A 23,485-nucleotide genomic window follows, 5' to 3' on the forward strand; every position below is an offset into this window, starting at 1 on the left:
GATAAACGTGCAGGTGAGGATGCAAAGAACTGCCTGGGAAAGTCAGGAGCGCCAGCAGAAAGCAGGCAGTATCTGAAAAGGGCCAACAGAGCACGAGTGTGTATTCACCAGAGGGAGAGGGGGTAGTCAGGACATTTCGGGCAGAGAAAAGGACACACACAAAAGCATGAAGCCAAAGGGGAAGCCTGGAAAACTGAGAGGAGTTCTGTGCAGCTACAGTGTGGTGACTGGGGGAGAATGAGGAGCTGGAACTGAAGCTACGTTTAAAAAGGGCCTTGAACACCACACCATGGAGTCTAACTGCATCCTGTAACAAGCTACACACGCCACTAAATGGCAGGGCAAGACCCATGCAGGCAGTTCAGTAGATGACAGAGGAGGAGGGAAAAACAAAAATTAGAACAATCAGTACTGTTCACAGCAGTATCATTCACAGTAGCTGAAAGGTGGAGCAAGCCTGTGGTCCATCGATGGACGACTAGACAAGCAGAATGTGACATATGTCAATACATACGGTGGAATTTTATTCAGCCTCAGGAAGGAAGGAAATGCTGACACGTGCTATAACATGGACTAACCTTAAGGACACTGTGCTAAGTGAAATACGCCAGTCACGAAAGGACAAATACTGTGTGACTCCACTTACGTGAGGTACAGCTGACCCTTGAACAACATGGATTTGAACTGTGTGGGTCCATGTGTACGTGGAATGTTTTCAATAAACAGGCACTACGGTACTACAGGATCTGCCGTTGGCTGAATCCGAGGGCACAGAGGACCCTCGGATGCGGAGGTCGACTGCAAGTTACGCTCGGGTTTCTGACGCTGGTGTTCAGTGCCTCTGAGCCCTGCACTGTTCAAGCATCGACTGTACTTAGGGGAGTCAAGTTCACAGAGACAGAAAGTAGAGTGGTGGTTGCCAGGGGCTGGGGGCGGGGGAAACGGGGGTAGTTGTTTAATGGGTACGGTTTCCATTTTACAAGATGAGAAGTTCTGGAGACTGGTTGCACAACAGCGTGAATACACTTAAACGACTGAACGGCGCGTTAAAAAGGGCGCGATGGCAAATTCTATATAATGTGTATTTTATCACAGTTTTTAAACAGGCTGTAGCCAAAGTCCAGTCAAAGGTGACATGTAAACCAGAGCTGTGACAAGCGAGCGAGTTCACAACATACTAAGGTGATACGCTCGGTAAGGCTTACTGACCAGTGTAAAGCGGCAAGTGGAGGAGGAGGTGGGGATAACTGAGGTTTCCAATCCAGCAGGTGATGGTACATTAATGAATACACTAGATAAAACTTTTCATGAGTAAGAAAAATTCATTCGTCCACACAAGCTTTCATTCAAAAACTTTTTTTAGCGCTTGTTACGTGTCACGCACTGGCTAGGAAATGTGGACACCACAGACTAAGAAAGACCAACTCCTGGCCCTCAGAGAGCTAATGATCTAACGCTAGTGTCACACGACGGCAAGCAGGTATGTGACGTGACACAATGTGTAACAGACGACGTGATGAGACAAAAGCACTTCTCCTGTGGAAGAAAAACAGAGGACGGGGAAGAGGTGGCAGCTGAGTAAGGAGTTTGTATGAAGTAGGAAAGCCGTGGCTACAAGTTCTGTATAAATAAAAATGGACAATGTTTAGTCTGTCATCCTCATTTCGTTAGGAAACGGATCGGTTAACAATAGATCAGCTGACAGGAATATGGAAAATACAGACTTGAATATTAAACTGTGTATTCTCTTGCCTTCGGACGTTCCTTACTGCAAAGCAACTTACTAATTTATAGCACTATTCTTCATATTACTTATTTTAATTCTTTTTTTGCAAGAGAAGTAGGCATATGACAGTGGTGGCAGAGGGTACTGGATTTATAAATATGGCATCTAAACTGACTTTAAAAGCACAAACTTTTCCTTTTTGTTAAAGATATTAAAGAAGGAAAACACACTACTTAACAAGACTACAAAGGAGTGCACAAAGATTAACTGTTGGAACCCAAATGTACAGAAAGAATTTCAAAACCACAGCAATTATCAAAATTGTGACTACAATCAAAAGATTAACATTTTTTACGGTTTTTGATCATTAGATCTGTGCCTTCTGAGTAAGTTTTATTTTCCTAAGGCAACATTTCCAATCAGGTTAGGAAAAACATACACTCTTGGAATGGACCGAGTACTAGGAATCATTTTATTCAATCCTCTAATTTTACATGTCAAGAAACTGAATCCAAACAAGGTGAAAGACCTGGCTAAGGTCACATAAAGAGTTACTATGACAACAAAGCACAGAGCCAAAGTACTAAGGTCTCTGGGCTCAGAGGGCACTGCTCTTCCCCTACTCGGCCAGTGAAGGTCACAGAGAGGTACTGATTTTCTTTCAGTCTAAAATATCTACTGGAAAACTATAAGCCTAGCAGAATGTATCCCAAATCATGACAGCAGGGATGTGAGCAAATGAGCACATTTCACCTATGCAGCTGTTATACAGAGCTGCATGATTTACTTTTATAAAATCGAGGGACAAGCGTAACATTTTGTTCTTAACATTTTTTAATACGGTTTTACTGAATAATGGCGCCAACCTGGATTCTGCAACCCTACGTAAATCACTGCCTGTTGCGGCTGCGCTGTAATGTTAACCAACCAATTTAAAACCATTACTGACACAGAAACGTGTATTTAGAGATTTTGTGCCAACTAAGAAGCCACAGTTTTTCAGTCATGCGTACGGAATACTCTATATGGAATGCGGAATACTCGAAACCACACTGGTTACCTTTCTTGATTGCTCATTTTGGCATACATGACTTTAACCAATTCCGGGCTTTTCAGAAAATGGTCTGTAATAATCAAGAACCTAAGAAAAAAGGAGGGAAAGGTTTGGTTACTACAAACATAGTAAAACAGACATGGCCTTATCTACTTTATAGGCATACCTTATACATAAAAGTACTCCTGTTTATTGAATTTTTGATTAGCCGTAATCTTCAAATGTTTTAGAGGTTCACATACTATTTTTCTATTAGCAGCTAAAAGAGAATGAAAACCCTCAAAATATTTTTCTCCGATTTTACTTCTGAAAAATGTATTGAAATGATTCAAATTTATTCAACTGGAGGAAAGGGCCTACTGTAGTTTTTATCTAAGTTGAGAAAGAAAAATAGTTCACTATAGTTCAAACAATAATATGAAATTTAGCTACACGTTCAGGTATAATAAAACATATTAAATTGTTTTAGTCAGAAACTTAGTGCTAAAATTAACCAGAGAAATAGACATGTCATACTTCTTATTTAAACATACGCCAACAACACAGTAATGAATACTGGCTTGATTATCTACTCCTTAAGAGCTCTCAAGTTACCAAGAAAACATCCTCACTGTCAAGCAATGCGCTCATCGAAACTCAGAGATCAACTTGGGGAAACCCTTGAGGCAAAGATTACAAGCATGTTTCTTCAAAGTACCACTGTGACACCTAAGAAGATTGAATAGTACTATTAATTAATTCTGAATCATATTTACCAGAGGGCATCTGAAGACTTAAGAACTAAAGAATATACTATTCATAACCAAGGTTATGAATAAGCATGACAGTAAAGCGTTTATATTGACAAACACGGTTTATTTAATCACTTCTTAATAAATAACAGAACAAAAGTATGCCTTTAAGTACAGTAGCCAAATGAGGCATGTTAACTACCACGACACGGCGTCACTTCACACAAACACAAAACCTAGACACATGTTCTGTTTCTCCCACAACCTTTCAAATGACCAGCACTGATGTAAAATATTTCCAACAATAATGGGTAATATGCAAAATTCTCAATGTCCACGTCAATTTAGGTAGGTCATCAAACAGCGACAACAGAAGTTCATGCACATCACGCCAGGTGTACAAAACTGTGACCCTAAAGCTCATCCACAATTCACCTATTTGGAGCTCAAAACATTTTCCCACAAGAACATTCATTCAAAAACACAATGTGCCAAATACTGTGTGCGAGGGGCTAGGTCCCAAGCCATAATTCCAAACTCTAAGGGTGGAGAAAGACACACGCATAGAGAGATAATTAGAGAAAAATGTCTTAGGTACAGCACACAGGCACACGTCACGGATTACAGAAACAACAAAGTTAATCTAACTAGAGGGCTGCAGGGAAGAGGGGCGATGGATGGGACAGGAGAATCAGGAGTTCAGTGAATCCCTAGTTGCAGAGGGAAGGGAGAGCATTTAAATTAGAGGTGACACAAAAGGACTTGAAAAGACTGCTTGAAAGAAAGAAAAGCAATGTACTAAGGGAATTATAAACAATAAAATACTACCAGGGTTTAAAGAGGGACTCGGGACCTAACACTTATGTCCTTGAATGTTATTGTAAACAGCCCTCAGCCTGCAGAACTGTCAGTTGAAGGGAGCTTCACCAAGCTTTGAGTTTATTAAGACTGAGGTGACAACCACGCCTTCTTTCGTGATACTGGTCATTAGTGCTCTCTTTCTTTCTTCTTAATCAATTTTGTTGATCTTTTTAAAGAGTCAACTTTGCCTTTGTTAATCCTTTCTATTTTTTTCCTGTTTTCCATGTTATTGACTTGTGTCCTTTTATTTTCTTCTTTCTGCTGAGGATTTACTGTACTCTTCTCTTTCTGTCTTCATAAAGTAGAACCTTAAGTCCCTGATTTCAGACCTACTTTTCTGACATAAACACTTAAAGCTATAAATTACCCTCTCAACCCTGCTTCAGCTTTATCCCACACATTTTATGCTTTCATTATCCTTCAGTTCAAAAGATTTTCTAATTTGCCTTGTGATTTCCTTTGTGACAAATCAATTATTTAGATGTGCTGATTTCCAAAACTTTAGAATTTTTCTAGATCACCCTGCTATGGTTTTCTAGGCTAATTGTGGTCAGGGAACATATTCCGTATGTTTCCAATCCTTTTCATATATTCATTGAGACTTTTTATAGCCCAGACTATGGTCTATCTTAGTGAACATAATGCAGACAGTTGAAAACAAAGTAACTTTTCCAAGCGTTGAGAAAATGTTCTATAAACCAGACTCATGTGAAGGTGGCTACCTATCTCAGTACTACTGAGATCATCTACATCTATACTGAGGCTGGTCTACTTCTATCAGTGGCTAAAAAGTGAGTGTTAAAATCTCCAACTATCATTTCCAATTCCAGGCATAACAGATGAACAACTGACCTCCTACCTTAAAGGACTACAAAAGCAGACAAAACATATGAAACAGTTTTCAGACAAGAAACAACAAACCCAACTCAATCAGGTTGTGCAAATAAAAGGCACTTTGGAGAATTTCCTCCTAAACAAACAAAATACCCTAAAAAATGCATGGTAACTGTATTCTGATCAATATTTTTATAAAATCTTATGGCCTAATTAGCAGACTGAGACACACTCAGTGAAGGACAGAGTTACTCTACATGCTGGAATGTGTGGTGAAGAAGTGGAACTTGAATTGAAAACGTTTTCCACACACAGGGGTGGTCAAGGGTGCAGGGAATGGGGCAAAGACAAAGGAAAGATCCACTACGGTGCTGTCGCTGTGACCACCAGCATTACCTGGAGCTAAAATGAAAGTAGGTCCATATGCTGGGACCTTTATACCAAGATAAATTCCAAGCAGATCAAACACTTAAACATCAAAACTGAAATGATACAATACTGGAAGAAAACCTAAGTGGAGAAAAGGCCTTTATAGCTATTATCAAAAATCTTAAGACATTAAAAAAGACCGGCCATTTCATCTACTAAAATATCAAAAACTTTACATGAAGAAAAGTGCCAGAAGCAAAGTCAAAAGACAAAAAAGGGAGAAAAAAATTTGGATTTTATTTCATACAAAGGACTAATATCCTTAATTTAAAAAATATTCCTACATATATAGAAAAGACTGCCATCCTAATAGAAAAATGGGTGAAGAAAATGAGAATGTACATAAAAGAAAATTAGACTCCTCAATATGTAAAATGATGCTCAACCTCATAACAAGAAAAATACAAAATAAAACTATACGATGATACTATTTTAAACCTTGGCAGAAGTGGCAAATCCAAAATTTTGATAGCACACTCTGTTAGCAATGATAAAGGAAACCAGGTACTACTCTCAAAATTTGCCAAGGGAAGTATATACTAGTATAACATCTATGAAGGACAACTTGGAAGTGTCTGTCAAAATTATAAAAGCACATTCTCTGCGAGTAACTGTGAATCGTGAATTTATCCTACAATCATACTTGCCCATATGCAGGATGACATACGTGTCAACAAGGCCACAGGACAGCTCCACTCAGATGTAGAGAAGGCACCTCAAACTTAACGCAGTCAAAACGAACTCCTGATGTCCCCTAGCCCCACCCCAAACTGTTCCACCCACCTCACTCAAACAAGCCAAAAACCCAGCTCCCACCCTTGCCTTCCTCCCTCCCACCTCACCCCCAAATCGAATCCACAATAAGCCTCATCAGCTCCGCCTGCAGACCACACGCAAGCTATTCATCCTCTTCATCCCACCGCGACGACCCTCATCTAAGCCACCCTGGCCTCCTGACAACTACAACTGCCTCCTAACAGGCAGCCCAGCCTCCATTCCTCCCTCTCCCCTCCCCACAGCTCAACCTCAGTCCAGCAATCAGAGGGAGCCTTCGAAACAAAGACCAGGGACTTCCCTGGTGGCTCAGTGGTTAAGAATCCATCTGCCGGCGCAGGGCACATGGATTCAAGCCCTGGTCAGGGAAGATCCCACATACTGCAGAGCAACTAAGCCCGTGCACCACAACTACCGTGCCTGCGCTCTAGAGCCCGCGAGCCACAACTACTGAGCCCCTGCGCCACAACTACTGAAGCCCATGCGCCTACAGCCCGTGCTCCGTAGCAAGGGAAGCCACCGCAATGAGACACCTGTGCACCGCAACAAAGACCCAACGCAGCCAAAAATAAGTAAGTATGTATAACTAACTAACACAGACCAGGTCGTTCCATACACTGCTTAAAACTCCCCAATCGCTTCTCACGGCAAAGAGTAAAACGATCGCCTTTTCCTGGTTCACAAAGCCCCACATCACTGGCCTCCAGGTACCCCTTCACCCACTACACTGTCCAAACCCTGGTCTCCCTAGTCCTGCGACAGAGGCCTCTGCCTTGGGGTCTTTGCACCCTGTGTATTCACTGCTGGGACTGTTCTTCCCAATCTGTCTCCACCTTTACCCACAGATCTTCCAATGATGGCTACCCAGTTCTCGGTTCAAATGTCACCAACTCGGGAAAGGTTTCCTTGACCTCCAAATTTTAAAGTAGCACAAAGTTACTCTGCGTCACCTCACCTCACCAGAGTACTTAATCAAGATTCAGGGGCTTCCCTGGTGGCTCAGTGGTTGAGAGTCTGCCTGCCGATGCAGGGGACACGGGTTCGTGCCCCGGTCCGGGAAGATCCCACGTGCCCCGGAGCGGCTAGGCCCATGAGCCATGGCCCCTGAGCCTGCGCGTCCAGAGCCTGTGCTCCACAACGGGAGAGGCCACAACAGTGAGAGGCCCGCTTATGGCAAAAAAAGAAAAGGAAAAAAAAGATTCAACATGGGAATTCCCTGGCGGTCCAGTGGTTAGGACTCCGTGCTTCCACTGCAGGGGTCCCGCATGCCATGGCCCAAAAAAAAAAAAAAAAAAAGACCCAACATTGATTCTTGTTTTTCCACTGTCTGTCTTCTGTACCAATCATATTTGTATTACTACTAATAAAATGCTAGCTAATACTATACAGCGTTTACTATGAGTCAAGTACCATTCTAAGGGACAGCTTAGTACACATTCTGTGTATTTTTCTTCCAATTTATCTGACATTTGTTATACATTTATTTGGGGTTTTAGGTTCATTATCTGTCTCTCACTAAAACGTAACGTCTTATTAATTTTGAATCTCCAGTGCCATGAACAGTACCTGGTACACTTCAAGAACTCCATCAATAATTACTGAATTAATTAATTAATGTTTGAAGCAAGCATCTGCGTGTTTTCTGAATTTCCTAGAAGCCTGCACAAAGCAGGAATAGTTTCTAATCCACGGGTTTTCCAAGATAAAAGCAAATCAGATCCCTCATGAAAAGGGCAATTAGTCTTTGCAGAGAAACCAGAGCCCCTTGTCTTGTGACACGGCGGGCAGTGCTCTCAGCAGTGTCTCACGGTGGGCCCTCAATAAGATAGAGCAAAGCCACTCGGGCACTACTCCTCAGTGTAAGCCAGGCCCCAAACCAGGGAAGTACAGACAGGCAGCTCCCGGATGTGCAGGATCAACCCAGGAAAAACTCTGGGTACCCACAGAGGTGCAGATGGACTATTCATTTTCCAGGTAAATCTCCTAAGCATTCCTTTGCACTTTTGAGTTATTCAGATAAGTACTGATTGGCAATGATGTCAAGCTTGTGCTCACCAGGTAACCAGTCAAATGCAAAGCCATATGCTTTAAAAGTCACCAGAACTGAATACTGGCTCGTTCACTTTAACCAAATATAATTAAAAAGGTAAAGTTATCAGAGCAAAGGGCAAGAATGACATCTTAAGGTACTGCCATTCAAGCTCAGACAGGTAGACAGCAAGACAGGCAGTGTCGCTACCCAACAGTCCTTGTGCCAAACCAACCATTCTAGTGAGTTTGTAACCATGTCCACATGCCTTTAAAATAACATATGGGACACGAAATTCAGAAGTCTGGAAACTTCTAACCTAAATCAATTCTTTCATTTTAGAAATAAGGAAGAAGAGGCCCACAGAAGTTCAGTGCCTTAGCTAAGGTTCCTCATTCACCTAAAAATCAAAACAAATGCTCAGTTTCCTGACTTCTGTGGTGCCTCCTGGGATGCTCCCCAGGTACTTCTGCTCCGGCAGCCTCTCTGGAAAGAAGTTCGGGTGAACTTAAACCTTGAGCTAGGGTCTGGTTCTTCATGCTGCTTTCAGGTCAAACCAATGAGGAGTAAAACCCATTTATTCTTTCTTTCATTCAACAAATAGTAAACATCTACTAGTGAGTAAAGATAGCAGCATTTTTACTTTGGCACTGTTTAAAGGATAAGAACTGTCTCTCACAGTTTACAATACAGGCAGAAAAAAGGCGTTCTGACTGGACATCCATACAGACAACTGGAATTCTTTGCTACACCACCTTATGGCATAACATTGAGTGTATAATCCTGGTGGCAAATAATATTAGATACAAAAGGCAATGACGATGGAATGCCAGTGACAGGGAGATTTTTTTCTTGCAACTCAAAAATGGTCATTTAAATGGCTGTCAATTATGCATGAGTTTTTTTTTTTTTTTTTTTTTTTGTGGTACGTGGGCCTCTCACTGTTGCGGCCTCTCCCGTTGCAGAGCACAGGCTCCAGACGCGCAGGCCCAGTGGCCACGGGTCACGGGCCCAGCCGCTCCGCGGCATGTGGGATCCTCCCAGACCGGGGCACGAACCCGCGTCCCCTGCACCGGCAGGCGGACTCTCAACCACTGCGCCACCAGGGAAGCCCTATGCATGCGTTTTTATATGTTAGTTGCTGGGACTGTTTTTCTAAATATAATATACTTTCCATTCCAGGGGCTGCACGAAGTTACAAGCAAATTCTCAACTTTCAGAATTCATCGTGTTGACTTTCTTACCCTATATCTGCTCAAGGGAAGAACCAAAGATAAAGACCTTTATAACAAGAAGAGTCTCAATCACATTTAATATCTTCTAAGCTATAAACTTTAAATTTGTAATTAAATTCTTTTGCAGAATTACTATTTCTGTAAATGCAGAAATTTTGTGCTAATATTTTATGAGGGAGGTGGGGTCCCACTAATCAGAAACATAAAATGCCACAAAGACGTTTAGGGCCTGTAAGTAATACTCCAGCTTTATGGAAAATAGAACAAATTATCTTGGGAGAGGATCAAAAATATACTCCATCCAAAGCAGAAGTCAGAATAGAAAGGACATCAGAGAAGCACATATTTATTTACAAACAAGAAAGGCTAGAAATGGGACCTTTTCCTAGTTTTTCAACATATGTTAAGCTTAAACTTACTGTTCAATTGTTATAATTCAAACTTTTACTTAAAACCTCTACCAGGAAAGTGATGTCAGGATGTTTAAGCAGCCACGTTTCTAACAAGATACTCACGGCCATTCCGATTCAGGCTGCTTCTGGTGAGCTTCTATGACATCAATCGCAATATTGAGGTTTTCTTCCAGCTCCTTCATTCTTTCAGAATTAAGAGATGTGAACAAAATCATTGATGAGTAGGCAACAATTTTTTTGTCTGGATGATTTAAGCAAGACCTTCCAAATAAAGAAATCAGGGTGTTAGCCCAACTTAGCAGCATGATAAAACATGATTATAACTCATAAATAGTAATAATCCCATTAACAAGTTCAGTATATACTGATATTTTTAAGGATTTAATGAAGAATTACAACACTTTTAAACAAGTACATAATTTATGGCAAAAACAGCAAATTGAAAATTAGTCACGACACAGAGAACCCAATACAAAAGCTGCAGTTCACTTATGAGTCAGAGGCAGAAAGCAAATAGAATCTGATTAAAGAAAAAGGTAAAATGATTACAGTTATAAAGCATTAAAATGTTCATTCTTGTTAGAAAAAAAATCAAAAGGCATAAAATGATACTTCAATGACTACAGACATTTCTTTAACAGTCTGAGGGACAGAATGTTTAAGGGAAAGATGATATATTGGCAAGAAATAAAATTTGGAGTCAAAAGCCTCCGTATAACTCCCGGTTCAACCCACCTATCAGCTATGTGATCTTAGAAAGGTCACTAATTTATCAATTTTCAATTATATTATGGGTTATGCACTATGGCAGGACTTTTTTTCTTTCATTTAAACTTCATTAATACTCTTCTGGAGGAGGTTTTATCCTTTATTATAGATGAAGAATGTGTTGACTTTACTTGCCCAAAGACACAAAGCCAGTACCTGCCAAAGCTGAATTCAAATTTGGTTGTATCCGTCTCACAAACACATATAGAGTGAAGTCACATAACCTCTTTCGGTGTGTTTTCTGACATAAAAGTGGAATATAATAACAAGACCTCCTTGGCCTGTCTCAGAGGGCTTCTGTGAGCACCAGATTTGATAACGAATGTAAAACCACCATGTAATTGCCAAGTAAACTCCTCTGACGGCCTTGTTCAGGGCCTCTCCTCTGTGTCCCTGTGACACCTGGTTTCACCTGTGTCATTAATACATCAATTCTTACACTACAACATGCTTATAGCACGGGCTTTGGGGGAGTGGTGAATATATCTAAGTTACCCTTATTCCATTCCTCTAGCTCAGAACCTGGCAGAGATGAGGTATTCAAAATGTTTAAAAGGAATGATTTCTCAAAAATGAGTAATTTTTATTTCTACAGCTTGAATTCCACAATTCTTTCCTTCCAACCTAAGCTCAATTATTATTAACCGTAAAGATTTTATGCCTTCAACTCTAATTATCTGCAGGAATTTGAGAACCGGTTACAGGCTCAGTGAGCTAGAGATAACATTAGCGTTTATCTGATCCTTACACCATACAGATGAGCCCAGAAAACCTATACAACCAGGGAAGGCAGCACAGAACTTAGGCAGCTGGTATTTAAAGAGCGTAGGCTTTGGATCCAGAGGGCAGCATGGGGTTCCGGTTCCAGCTACGCCGTTTACCAGTGATAAGTGTCAGTTCCCTCATTTGTCCAAATGGGGACAGTACCACTTGCCCCACAGGGCAAAGGGTAAAAGACGGGAAATATACAGAAAAGACCCAGCTCTGGACATTCAAACGACAGCTGCTCTGCTGCTTATATTGTTGCCACCACCAAAGTTACCCCATTGGTTGGCAACAGAACCTGGATTAGAAGCCAGGCCTCCTGCCCCAGGATGGGGCCTTTCCTATTACCTATCCTTCCTCCATCACCTGCTCACCTTTCATCTCCATGCTCCATTTCTTATGAACACAGCTGGTCAAAACACAGTAGCAAATCACCAGGGAAAGTACACCATAAATCAATCTACATAAACAGATTGGTTATCCACATCTTATACTTCTCCGTATCTACCAAAACATAGAGCATTGTGCCGAGCATATAAGAAATGCTCAATTAACACATGATTAATTCACTGCCCATACTTCAATATTTTATGGCTTTTTTCTTATAAAAAATGTGTTCTTAACAGCATTCCTTACTTTAACCAAAACTTTTATTTACTTAAAGCAAAAACTGACACACAATGAAGGACATAAACCTTACGTGTACAGCCCAATGAGATGTGCATATACCTACGTGACCACCACGCAGATCAAGACACAGAACATTCCCAGGAACCCACGAGTCTACCTCGTGCCCTCTCCGGCCAGTACTACACCCGCCACTACCCACCAAGAGCAACTGCTGTCCTGAGTTCTGTCACCAAAGGTTAGTTTCTCCTGTTTGGGAATTGATATAACCACAATCTTTTCAGAAGTCAGAAAAACTCTATCAATATACTCACAAAAAGAGTTCTGGGAAAGCATGCATCCAAACAATAGACTGGGAATCTTCATTCCGTGAGGCAATATTGCCTAAAAACTGCAGACCACAGCGAAAAGCTGAGGATTTATAAAGGCAAAAAAGATACATGATTAAAAGAATTTTTCAAAACACCAAATAAATACATCTTAGTTAGAAATACTCCACGTTATTAAACAGGAAGCTTATTTGCTTCTTTTAACCATAAAAGTCTCTCACCACAATGAAACTTTGGGTATGACGTTAATATTAAAATGCCTTACCAAAACAATGTACTTATACAAAATTAATTAACTTCTTTAAAACATTGTAACTGTAGACACAAATATACCTGTAATCACATTAAATATCATTGGAATATGTGTTCCAATTGAAAGACAGTTGCTCTTAGACTGGATCTTTTAAAATCTAACAATAGACAATTTAAAACAAGACATGTAAAATATAAGGCTATCGAAGCATTGAAAGTTAAAGAATGGTGAAAAGATATACGAGGCAAATACCAGCCTACAAAGGGAGTCATACAACCACTTAAAATCAGACATAATAAACTTTAAGGCAAAAAGTATTAATGGAAATTTTTTTAAAGTCATTTCAGAATTACTGAATTCACAGAAAGGTATAATTTTAAATTGGAATCACCTAATAACATGGTCTCAAATATATATTAAAGAAAAACTGACAAAAGTATAGAGCGAAGAGAAAAACCCACAATTAAATTCGGCAATAATAATATACCTTTCCAGTAAATTATAAAATAAGCAGACAAAACAATCAGCATATTTAGAAGATTTAAATAAGATTTAGTAACAACCTAGTTGACACATTTAGACTATTTCACCAAATAAAACTGCAGAATACTGGACAAAATCCAGACTGCTGACAACAAATGCAGGCAAGGATGTAGAGCAACAGAACTCTCATCCATTGCAGGTGGGAACGCAGAACGGTGCAGCCACTTTGGGAGACAGTTTGGTGGTTCTTACAAAACTAAACATACTCTTAGCATACAATCCAACAATCACACTCCTTGGTATTTACCCAAAGTAACTGAAAACTTATGTCCACACAAAACCCTGCACGTGAATGTTTATAGCAGCTTTATTCATAACTGCCAAAACTTGGAAGCAACCAAGATGTCCTTCATTAGATGGATAAACTGCGGTCCGTCCAGACAGTGGAATATTACTCAGCACTAAAAAGAAATGAGTCATCAAGCCATGAAAAGGAACATTAAATGCGTATTACCAAATGAAAAGCCAATCTGAAAAGGCTACAGACTGTACGACTCCAACTCTATGACATTCTGGAAAAGGCAAAACTATGGAGGCAGTAAAAAGATTGGTGGCTGCCAGGGGCTGGGGCACAGGAGGCGGTGTGAACAGGTGGAGCACAGAGGATTTTTAGGGCAGTGAAACTTCTCTGTATGATATTACAGTGATGGATACATGTCCTTGTATGTTTGTCCAAATCTCCACAGAATATATATATATATATATATATATATATATATATATATATATATATATATATATATATATGTATTGGGTTGGCCAAAAAGTGCCTTCGGTTTTTAAGTAAATGTAAAAGACACATGTTTCATTTTCACCAAGAACTTTATTGAACATATTCACCCTTTTGTTCCACTACCTTCTGCCATTTTTCAGGCAACTTCATAATTCCATCTTCCCAAAACTTCAGCTTTTTGAGCAAAGAACTGTTCCAGGTGCCTTTTACAGTCTTCCAGGGAATTGAAATTTTTTCCATTAAGAGAAGTTTGTAAAGACCTAAATAAGTGGAAATCTGAAGGTACAATGTCTGGTGAATATGGCAGATGAATCAGAACTTCCCAGCCAAGCTGTAATAGTTTTTCCTGATCATCAAAGAAATGTGCGGTCTTGCATTAACCTGATGGAAGATTATGCATTTTCTGTTGACTAATTCCAGATACTTTTTGTTGAGTGCTGCTTTCAGTTGGTCTAATTGGGAGCAGTACTTGTTGGAATTAATCATTTGGTTTTCCACAAGGAGCTTATAATAGAGGACTCCCTTCCAATGCCACCATATACACATCACCTTCTTTGGATGAAGAGCAGCCTTTGGTGTGGTTGGTGGTGGTTCATTTCGCTTGCCCCACGATCTCTTCCGTTCCACATTATTGTACAGTATCCACTTTTCATCGTCCATCACAACTTGTTTTAAAAATGGAACGTTTGGGGGCTTCCCTGGTGGCGCAGTGGTTGAGGGTCCGCCTGCCGATGCAGGGGACGCGGGTTCGTGCCCCGGTCTGGGAGGATCCCACATGCCGCGGAGCGGCTGGGCCCGTGAGCCATGGCCGCTGGGCCTGCGCGTCCGGAGCCTGTCCTCCGCAACGGGAGAGGCCACAACAGTGAGAGGCCCGCGTAACGCATAAAAATAAAAAAAAATAAAAATAAAAAATAAAAAAATGGAACGTTTGAACATCCCTGGTGGTCCAGTGGTTAAGACTCCACGCTTCCAATGCAGAGGACACAGGTTCGATCTCTGGTTGGGAAAGTTCTGCATGCCACACAATGTGGCAAAAAAACCTGAAACATTTTCATTATGTTTAAGTAGAGAACTGCATGAGGAAATATGGTCAAGAAGGTTTTTTCCCCCACTTAAACTTATGTGGAACCCAAACATCAAAGCAATTAACGTAACCAAGCTGGTGCAAGTGATTTTCAATGCTTGACTTGGATATTCTGAGTATGTCGGCTATCTCCCGCATCGTATAACCTTCACTGCTCTCGATTAATGTCTCGATTTGATCGCTATCAACTTCAACTGGTTTACCCGACTGTGGAGCATCGTCCAGCGAGAAATCTCCAGCATGAAACTTCGCAAACCACTTCTGACACATCTGATCAGTCAAAGCACCTTCTCCATACATTGCACAAAATCTTCTTTTGCGTTTCGGTTGCGTTTTTACCTTTCTTGAAATAATAAAGCATAATATGCCAAAAATGTTGCTTTTTTTCTTCCATCTTCGATATTAAAATGGCTACACAAAAATTCACCAATTTTGATAAGACTTTTTTTAAATGCATGCTGATATGACAGCTGTCACCTACAATTTAACGAAATTGTTTTGAATGAAGTTAAAGACAACTGAGTGCCACTACCGCCACTGTACGGAAGAAACTGAAGAAACCTTTTGGCCCACCCAATATATACATACATACATATATATATATATACATATACACACACACACACATACACAAAAGAAAAAGCACTCAAACCCACGGGAAAGCCACAAGAAAACCCACTCAAACCCACGGGAAAACTACACAACCACCGCACTGGCAAAAATTAGAAAATAACAAAGTGTTTGTGAGAATGTAATGCATTAGGAACTAAAGGTTCTCTCAAGTTCTTTGCATCGGTGAACAGACCGCATTTAAATTACTCTTGACTGAGCACCAGTTATCAATCACTGCTTCTTAGCTTCGCTGCCTGCTCTGCAAACATAAAGGTGGGCCCTTTGAAGGTCTCCCTTGTCAGCTGGCACGTACAGCCTCGTGGGTAGAGGCGCTGGAGGGGCACTGGAGGGCTGCAGGGAGCGGAGTTTTTCTCGTCCTGGTTCTGGGTAGTCCTCTGGCCATGCTTCTCCTGTTTCTCTGGCGTTCATCTCCTGCAGCTTCTCCAGTGAGGAGCTCTCGCACAGCAGGACCAACCAGCAGTGTCCAGGAGCTAGGAACTTCCTCAGGATGCTTCGAAGCCAGTTTCAAGTCATGGAAGCTTTCTGTGGACGACTCCCCCCTGCACCCCAGAGGGTGGATTTCCATCAAGTTCCACCAACACCACCCCTCGGCGACTTCACCACCACCCAGTGAGCCACAGCCGTGCCCTCTCCAAGCAGGCCTGATCTCAGGCCTAGGGGGAGGGGAGCCTCTTCCCTGGACACTCATCTTAGCCCTGGGGGCACTGGCTGCTCCTTATATCTGCAATTCCTGTGTTCTTTGGCATTCTCTTTACTTCTTAGTAGTCAATCCCCTGTTATTTCAAGCCTTTGTTATAGTTAGTAATTCTTTATTTAAAATTTTCCCTGTTCAAATTGCAGTGCGGTTTGTGTCTCCTGGTTGTACCCGAGCTGGCAGTGCAGATGGAGAGAAGGGAGGGAGGGAGGGAGGGAGGGAGGGAGGGAAGTTGTGAGGAAGGGAAAGAGGGCCCCAGGGGAAGCGAGAGAATATGGCATCAAGCACAAGCCTTAGAAAACAAGAACAGTTCAATCAGTCGGGACCAAGTCAGACAGACAGAAACCAAACTGTTCTTTAACAAAGAAAATTTAATATATGGAATTAGTTCAACTAAAAAGGCAACACTGAGGTAACAGAGATTAAGGCTACAGGAAACCACCACCTACCACCCTTCAAACTGGAGGCACAAAGGGAAGAGGGTAAGGCTGTGAGAACCCAGAAGCCTGGAGGGGCTCTGCAGAGCTGGAACCCGGACCTCTGTGGAAGGGGCTGCCCAGGCTACCGCTGGCACCTCTGGCGCGTGGAAGAAGGGCCCAGGCCAGCTAACAGTGGTGTCTCTAAGAAATACTAGGAGGCTTTCCAAGTGGGAAGGAAGCTGGAATGGGAACCATCCAGGGGAGACCCGAGTAGGGGGCGAGTCACCCTTCCCCCCCCGCCTCCTGGTCCCCACTAGATCCTTCACTGGCTAAACCTCACTGAAAGCGGAGGAGAAATGTGTTTCTGGACACCCAGCCCCTGCACCACGAAACAGCACAGAGGGCTAAGCTCAAAGCCGGGTAACAACAGCTCCGTAACCAGAACGACACCCAACATTAGACAATCACTAACGCGACATGTACGGTTCCAAGTGCTTTATTTTATACAAGTTCTTATTTAATTGTCACAGTAGGCAGATATCTTTATCACGTCACCCAAGTCAGCAGCAGGAGAGGGCCCCAGACCCCACACACCAAGAGGAGAGCGGGACAGTCAGCCAGTTCTCACGGGTATGCGATGCTGGTAAGTAAATACTTAAAATACTTGTGCACTTTGCAGTGAACAGACGCTACCGTGAATCCCTGCACGCCCACCCCTGCCCCAGCCCCCTCCTCAGGTCACACAACTAAAAGCCAGCGCCCGACAAGCCTCAGCCTCAGCCCTCCGTGCCAGGCCCCAGCTACCCCCGCCTGGCACCCATGCTGAGGGAGCAGTGCCTGCACCCGACTGTTCGCTGTTTTCAAAGTGGTTACTCTGGGGCCAGGACAGTCCATACAGACAGAGTAGCATGTGATGAGACCCTGAGTGGAGAGAGGCGAGACACTTCTGAGGAACAAAAGACCAGCATGAATAAAGCATCAAGAACCAAGGAGTGAGGTAACAATAACAGTGGTAACTAGCATGTGTTCAGTGCTCACTAGGTGCTAGACAGACACTGTGTTCTTACAGTTCTAACTGTAAGATGTCATCTAACCCCCGCGACAGCCGTATGGGGTCGGGGTTAATATTATCCCCCTCTTGCAAAGAGTAACCGAAGCTCAGAAGGTCAGGTAACTGGCCTGGGGCATGAAGCCTGCAAGTGGCAGAAGCAAGACAGGCAAAAACAAGCAGTGGCTCTTCCTCAGCAACAGGAATCGGCTCATCAAGGAAAGGAGCCACAGGACAGTCTGAGATGAAATGAAAGCTCCTGCTCTATTAACGGAAATCCCGGCCAGGCAGCAACCAGGAGATGTTTTTAAGGGCAAGAGGACTTCCAAAGACCTTCAACCTCCTAGATCCCTGCTTTGCTAGGAGGGAGGGATGGGCCTACTGACCCAGGCCTGGAGCTCGGGTCCTCTGTCCTCAGACTTTTCCGGAACCCAGGCCTTCCCTTCAAAGCCTGTCGCTGCTGCTCCAATAGCTCAAAGGCAGAGCAGCCGTAAAGATGAAAAAGGTTGAGGCGTGTAATGTGCCTGTGCTATTCGCTTACTCATAGTAACTCGACAACTGGCTGCTCAAAGAAGAGTTGCGAAATTGTGGCCAAAAAGCAAAACACTGAGATAAAAAACTCTGAAGACAAAATGCTGAACCAAGAACCTCAAAACTGAATTCACATTATAATCTAAACTAAAGCAGGATACAAAACTGCAATACACATTCATAGCCATGCACACAAATACTGAAGGATGACTAGAAAAAAGTCAAGTGTTTGCCTAACGTAGCCGGCATATACAATGATTATTTTTCTTTTCGTTTTTAAAAATCACTCTATAATGAAATTATATAAAATGTTCATAATAAAAAATAATACCTTCATTTTCATCTTAAGTCGTAGTGTAAAATGACATTTCTATTTCTGCTGACTATTTTAGAGTATTAACACTGAAATCCTTGTAAGATTTAATTTAACACACAAAAAAAGCCAACAATATAAGTCGGTCTGAAAGCCAAACAACCCAACAATTCATCAGGCAACTAAAAATTAGCACTCTGAATCAGAACATAATTCTGGGAAGGAAAAGGTTTAAAGACGTCCTCGAAACAAGAAAAGAAAACTCCAGACAAAGTACAAATGACAGTTTACTTTTACCAAACAGCTTATCAAGTGATCTTTATGTAAATACAGCAAATGTTACAAAGCCCCTCAAAAAGCCCAACATTATTTTTACAGATTAGAAAAGAACAAAGGCCAAAAACAACACCAATAACTCAATTAAAATAACTCATGCTTATGTTTACATATAATTTGATGAGCATAATATATTCGTCACACCACTGCAATTATTCTCTGAAAATAATACTCTAAATATTATTTTGACAGCGTAATTATAGTTCTTACCTCAAGAGCGGTGACAAAAAACTGGCACAGATACCCTGCTAAAAATCTACGAAGAGTAAGGTCCTCACAGAGAAAGTCAAAAGATAGTACAGGCATTGTATCAAGGAACAAGAACGCTTTTGAAGAGATCTGTTATTAGGTTTGAACTAACATACTATAAAATTTGTTTAAGCTTCATTGTTGAAACAAAGTTGCATTCTTGAATTCCAAATAAAATTCAGTAATATCACTGGCTGCCTTTTTCAAGAAGGTAGTGAGAAGTATCACTTCCACTTTCCCTTCTGGCCTCAGTAATGTCCTTCCAACTCTGTCAACAGACGCAAGCCATCTACTTGAAACTGATACAATTGAAAAAGAAGACCTAGATAAATGGAGAGATGTTCCCTATTCATGGACCGGAAGACTCAATATCATTAAGATGGCAGTTCTCCCCAAGTGGATCTTCAGATTCAACATAATTCCTAGTATCCACAATACATAAATAACTCTCACAACTTGACAACAAAATTTAAAAGCCCAATTAAAAACTGGGCAAAGCGGGGGCTTCCCTGGTGGCACAGTGGTTGAGAGTCTGCCTGCCGATGCAGGGGACACGGGTTCGTGCCCCAGTCCGGGAAGATCCCACACGCCGCGGAGCGGCTGGGCCCGTAAGCCATGGCCGCTGAGCCTGCGCTCCGCAACGGGAGAGGCCACAGCGGTGAGAGGCCCGCGTACCGCAAAAAAAAAAAAAAAAAAAACTGGGCAAAGGGCACTTCCCCGGCAGTCCAGTGGTTGAGACTCCACACTTCCAATGCAGGAGGTGCGGGTTCGATCTCTGGTCAGGGAGCTAAGATCCCACATGCCTCACGGCCAAAAAACCAAAACACAAAACAGAAGCAATATTGTAACAAATTCAATAAAGACTTTAAAAATGGTCCACGTCAAAAAAATCTTAAAAAAAAAAAAAAAAAAAACTGGGCAAAGGACTTCAATAGACATTTCCCCAAAGAAGATTTACAAATAACCAAAAGGCACATGAGCAGATGTTCAACATCATTCGTCATTAGGGAAATGCAAATCAAAACCACGATGAGATACCACTCCACACCCACCAGGATAACTATACTCCAAAAAAAGGAAAACAAATGTCAGCAAGGACGTGGAGGAACTGGAACCCTGTACACTGTTGGTGAAAATATAAAACAGCTGCTATGGAAAAGTTCGGCAGTTTCTTAAAAATTTACATATAAAATTGACGCACCAATTCCACTCCTAGGTATACACGCAAAAGAACTGAAAACAGGTGCTCAAATAAATATGTGTACACACACGTTCAGAGCAGCACTATTCTAAACAGCCAAGCAGTGGCACAAGAGCCACATGGTGGAAACAACCCAAATGCCCATCAATGAATGAACGGATACACAAAACACGTGTTCTATGCATACAATGGAATATCATTCAGTCACAAAAAGAAATGAAGCACTGATACATATACAATGTGGATGAACCTCAAAAAACATTATGCTAACTGAAAGAAGCCAGACAAAAAAGGTCACAAAATTCTATGATTCCATTTATATGAAAAATCCAGAACAGGCAATCCACAGAGACAGAATGCAGAATGGTGGATGCCAGGGGCTCAGGGAACTGGGAAATGGAAAGCAACTGCTCAATGGGTACAGGGTTTCCTTTTGGGGTGATGAGAATGTCTCCAGTTAGACAGAGGTGGTGGCTGTACAATACTGTGAATGCACTAAATGCTACTCGATTGTTCACTTTAAAGTGGTTAATTGTATGTGATGTGAATCTCGTAACAATAAAAAATGTATTAACTGATGTAACTGCAACTACATAAACTGTGAACAACTCTTAATATACCTAACATAAAACAGGTCTACGAAGATCCACGCTCTCTGACTGGTGGATATCAATGAACAGCCAAGCCGCCAACCAAACAACTGATTTATTCATCAGTGGCAAACCAGTTCATAAAAAGTTTCAGAAATGTGCTCCTTTGGTTTTTTTGCTAGATCATCTATTCGCTTCAGTGAAGAGAAAATTAATCCTGAGAAGAAAGGATGAAATAATCTTTCATCACATTTTGTAAACACCAAGTAACCAATCTTCTGTAGCAGCCGTGGGATAAAGACAAGGGATACTGGACCGAGGGGGACACAGAGTCAAGGGAAGACACTTTTAAGTGGCAAACAGGAGAGCACATTATACGCTGGTGAAATGACAGAGTAAAGAGGGGAAAGGGATGATGCCGGAGAGAAAGGGGACACTTTCAGAGGAAGAGTTTCTGAGTGGGCGAGTGGGGATGGGATTCTATGCACAGGTGGAGGAGGGCTGGCTCCGCGCTGACAGTTATTTACTCACAGCGTTTGTGCAGTGCTTCCTCTGGTGTCTTATTTAGGAATCCACCATTACCAGAGAAACCTACTCCTGCCCACCCTAGTTCCTCAGCTCTGTCAGTGACACACTACCCACCACATCGGTGTTTTTTCCAGCAATTATAAAACGTAGTACATTCTGAACTCTCTTTCTGAATTATCATACCACAGTCAGACTTCAAAAATAACTGCTTTTCCATACAAGAGAGTGAAATCTGTATTTTACTGCTGGTTTTTAACCCCCCAATTTGAGCACTGAGGCTTCTGTTTTATCACAAAATGGAGCTGCAAGAATACTTTTAAATATACAACATTTTAAAACACTTTACAACCTAATGCTACACCCTACCAAATTGAGAATACTAAAGAAATTATTGCTGTTCCAAAAAACTTAGAGCCAACACTTTGTGTGCCAATTCTTAGATAATTTAATTAGTTCAAAAAATAATTACAATGTCCCAGAGGAAGAATCCTAAATCAAATAGAAAGACGCAGGCATTTTAACAAATGAGTTTTAAATGAAAACACTAAGAAATCACAGAGTAGAATGAGAACTAAACTAAGCCGGGTGGTACCTCTGACAGTTCAGTTAGCCTGTTTCACTGTGGGCCTCAGTCTCTATGCCTCTGAAGAAAGACGATGACCAGCTCAAATTCTCTCCCTACCTTCTCAAAGCAGCCTCCCCACTAACATTCAAATAAGCATGCTTCACTTTATACAGTAAGTATAGGCATTAAGAATTGTATATAAATCAACATTTTAAATACAGCTGGAGAGCTCTCATTTGAAGTAACTATTCATTGAATTAGCACTAAAAAAAATTTCTTTTAACCTCCAATCTAGTACATTTTATAAGCTGGATATTTACATTGAGATGTTCTATTAAATGACTTAGGTTTACCCACAGGTATTTCAATTCCTTGGATAAAGAGATCACCTGTTAAAATTATATGTTTTTATTTTTAAATATAATGGTATGATAATAACCTCTGTCCAAAGAAGTGTTAATGCAAGTAGTTCAAGAACCAAAAACATTCCAAAAAGTCTGGAAAAGCTTCCTGGGCTTCAAATTAAGGAGCTTGGTTTTTCTCTTAATCCCATACCAACAGCTATTAACACTCAGAGCTAACTTCCCTCTGTGTCATGCTGTATATTTGCCTTATTTAATATACTTAATACAAGGCTCCCCTCACTGGAACATACACATCTGAGGACAGAGGTTTTTGACCGCTTTGGTCCCTGTTCAGATCACATGCAACACCGAGAACAGGGCCTGCCACATCGACACATATTAAAAGACACAGTAACACTTTGCTAGGGCTGCCATAACAAAGTACCACAGACTGGGTGCCTTAAATAAGAAAAATGTGCTTTCTGTTTTGAAGCTAGAAGTCTGAGGTCAAGGCGTAGGCAGGACTGACTTCTTCTGAGGCCTCCCTCCTTGGTTTGCAGGTGGTCATCTTCTCCCTGTGTCTTCACATGGTTGTCCCTCTACACCTGTGTCCTCATCTCTTCTTATAAGGACACCAGTGACACTCGATTAGGGTCTACCCGTATGACCTCATTTTACCTTAATTATCTCTTTAAAGGCCCTGTCTCCAAATATAATCACATTCTGAAGTATACTAGGGGTTAGGACTTCAACATATGAATTGGGGGAGGCGGGGTGGGTGGAACACACACAATTTAGCCCACAGCAGAGGGAGAAAATTGGAAGTCACTACAACTTTCTTCTATG

At 41.6% G+C, this 23,485-nt stretch overlaps 1 protein-coding gene across 1 annotated transcript in view; it reads right to left on the bottom strand.

The window, feature by feature from the left end:
* The window catches only part of ATXN10 (ataxin 10), a 154,497-nt gene that overhangs the window by 103,989 nt on the left and 27,023 nt on the right, over nucleotides 1–23,485 (bottom strand). The window contains exons 4-6 of the mRNA XM_065887467.1: nucleotides 12,561–12,657; nucleotides 10,189–10,347; nucleotides 2,787–2,867 (exon numbers count right to left, since the gene is read on the bottom strand). Coding sequence (XP_065743539.1) covers nucleotides 2,787–2,867; nucleotides 10,189–10,347; nucleotides 12,561–12,657 — 337 coding nt within the window. The remainder of the gene's footprint in view (nucleotides 1–2,786; nucleotides 2,868–10,188; nucleotides 10,348–12,560; nucleotides 12,658–23,485) is intronic.

The sequence above is a fragment of the Phocoena phocoena genome, chromosome 11 (genome assembly GCF_963924675.1).
Source record: "Phocoena phocoena chromosome 11, mPhoPho1.1, whole genome shotgun sequence".
NCBI classification, from domain to species: domain Eukaryota; kingdom Metazoa; phylum Chordata; class Mammalia; order Artiodactyla; family Phocoenidae; genus Phocoena; species Phocoena phocoena.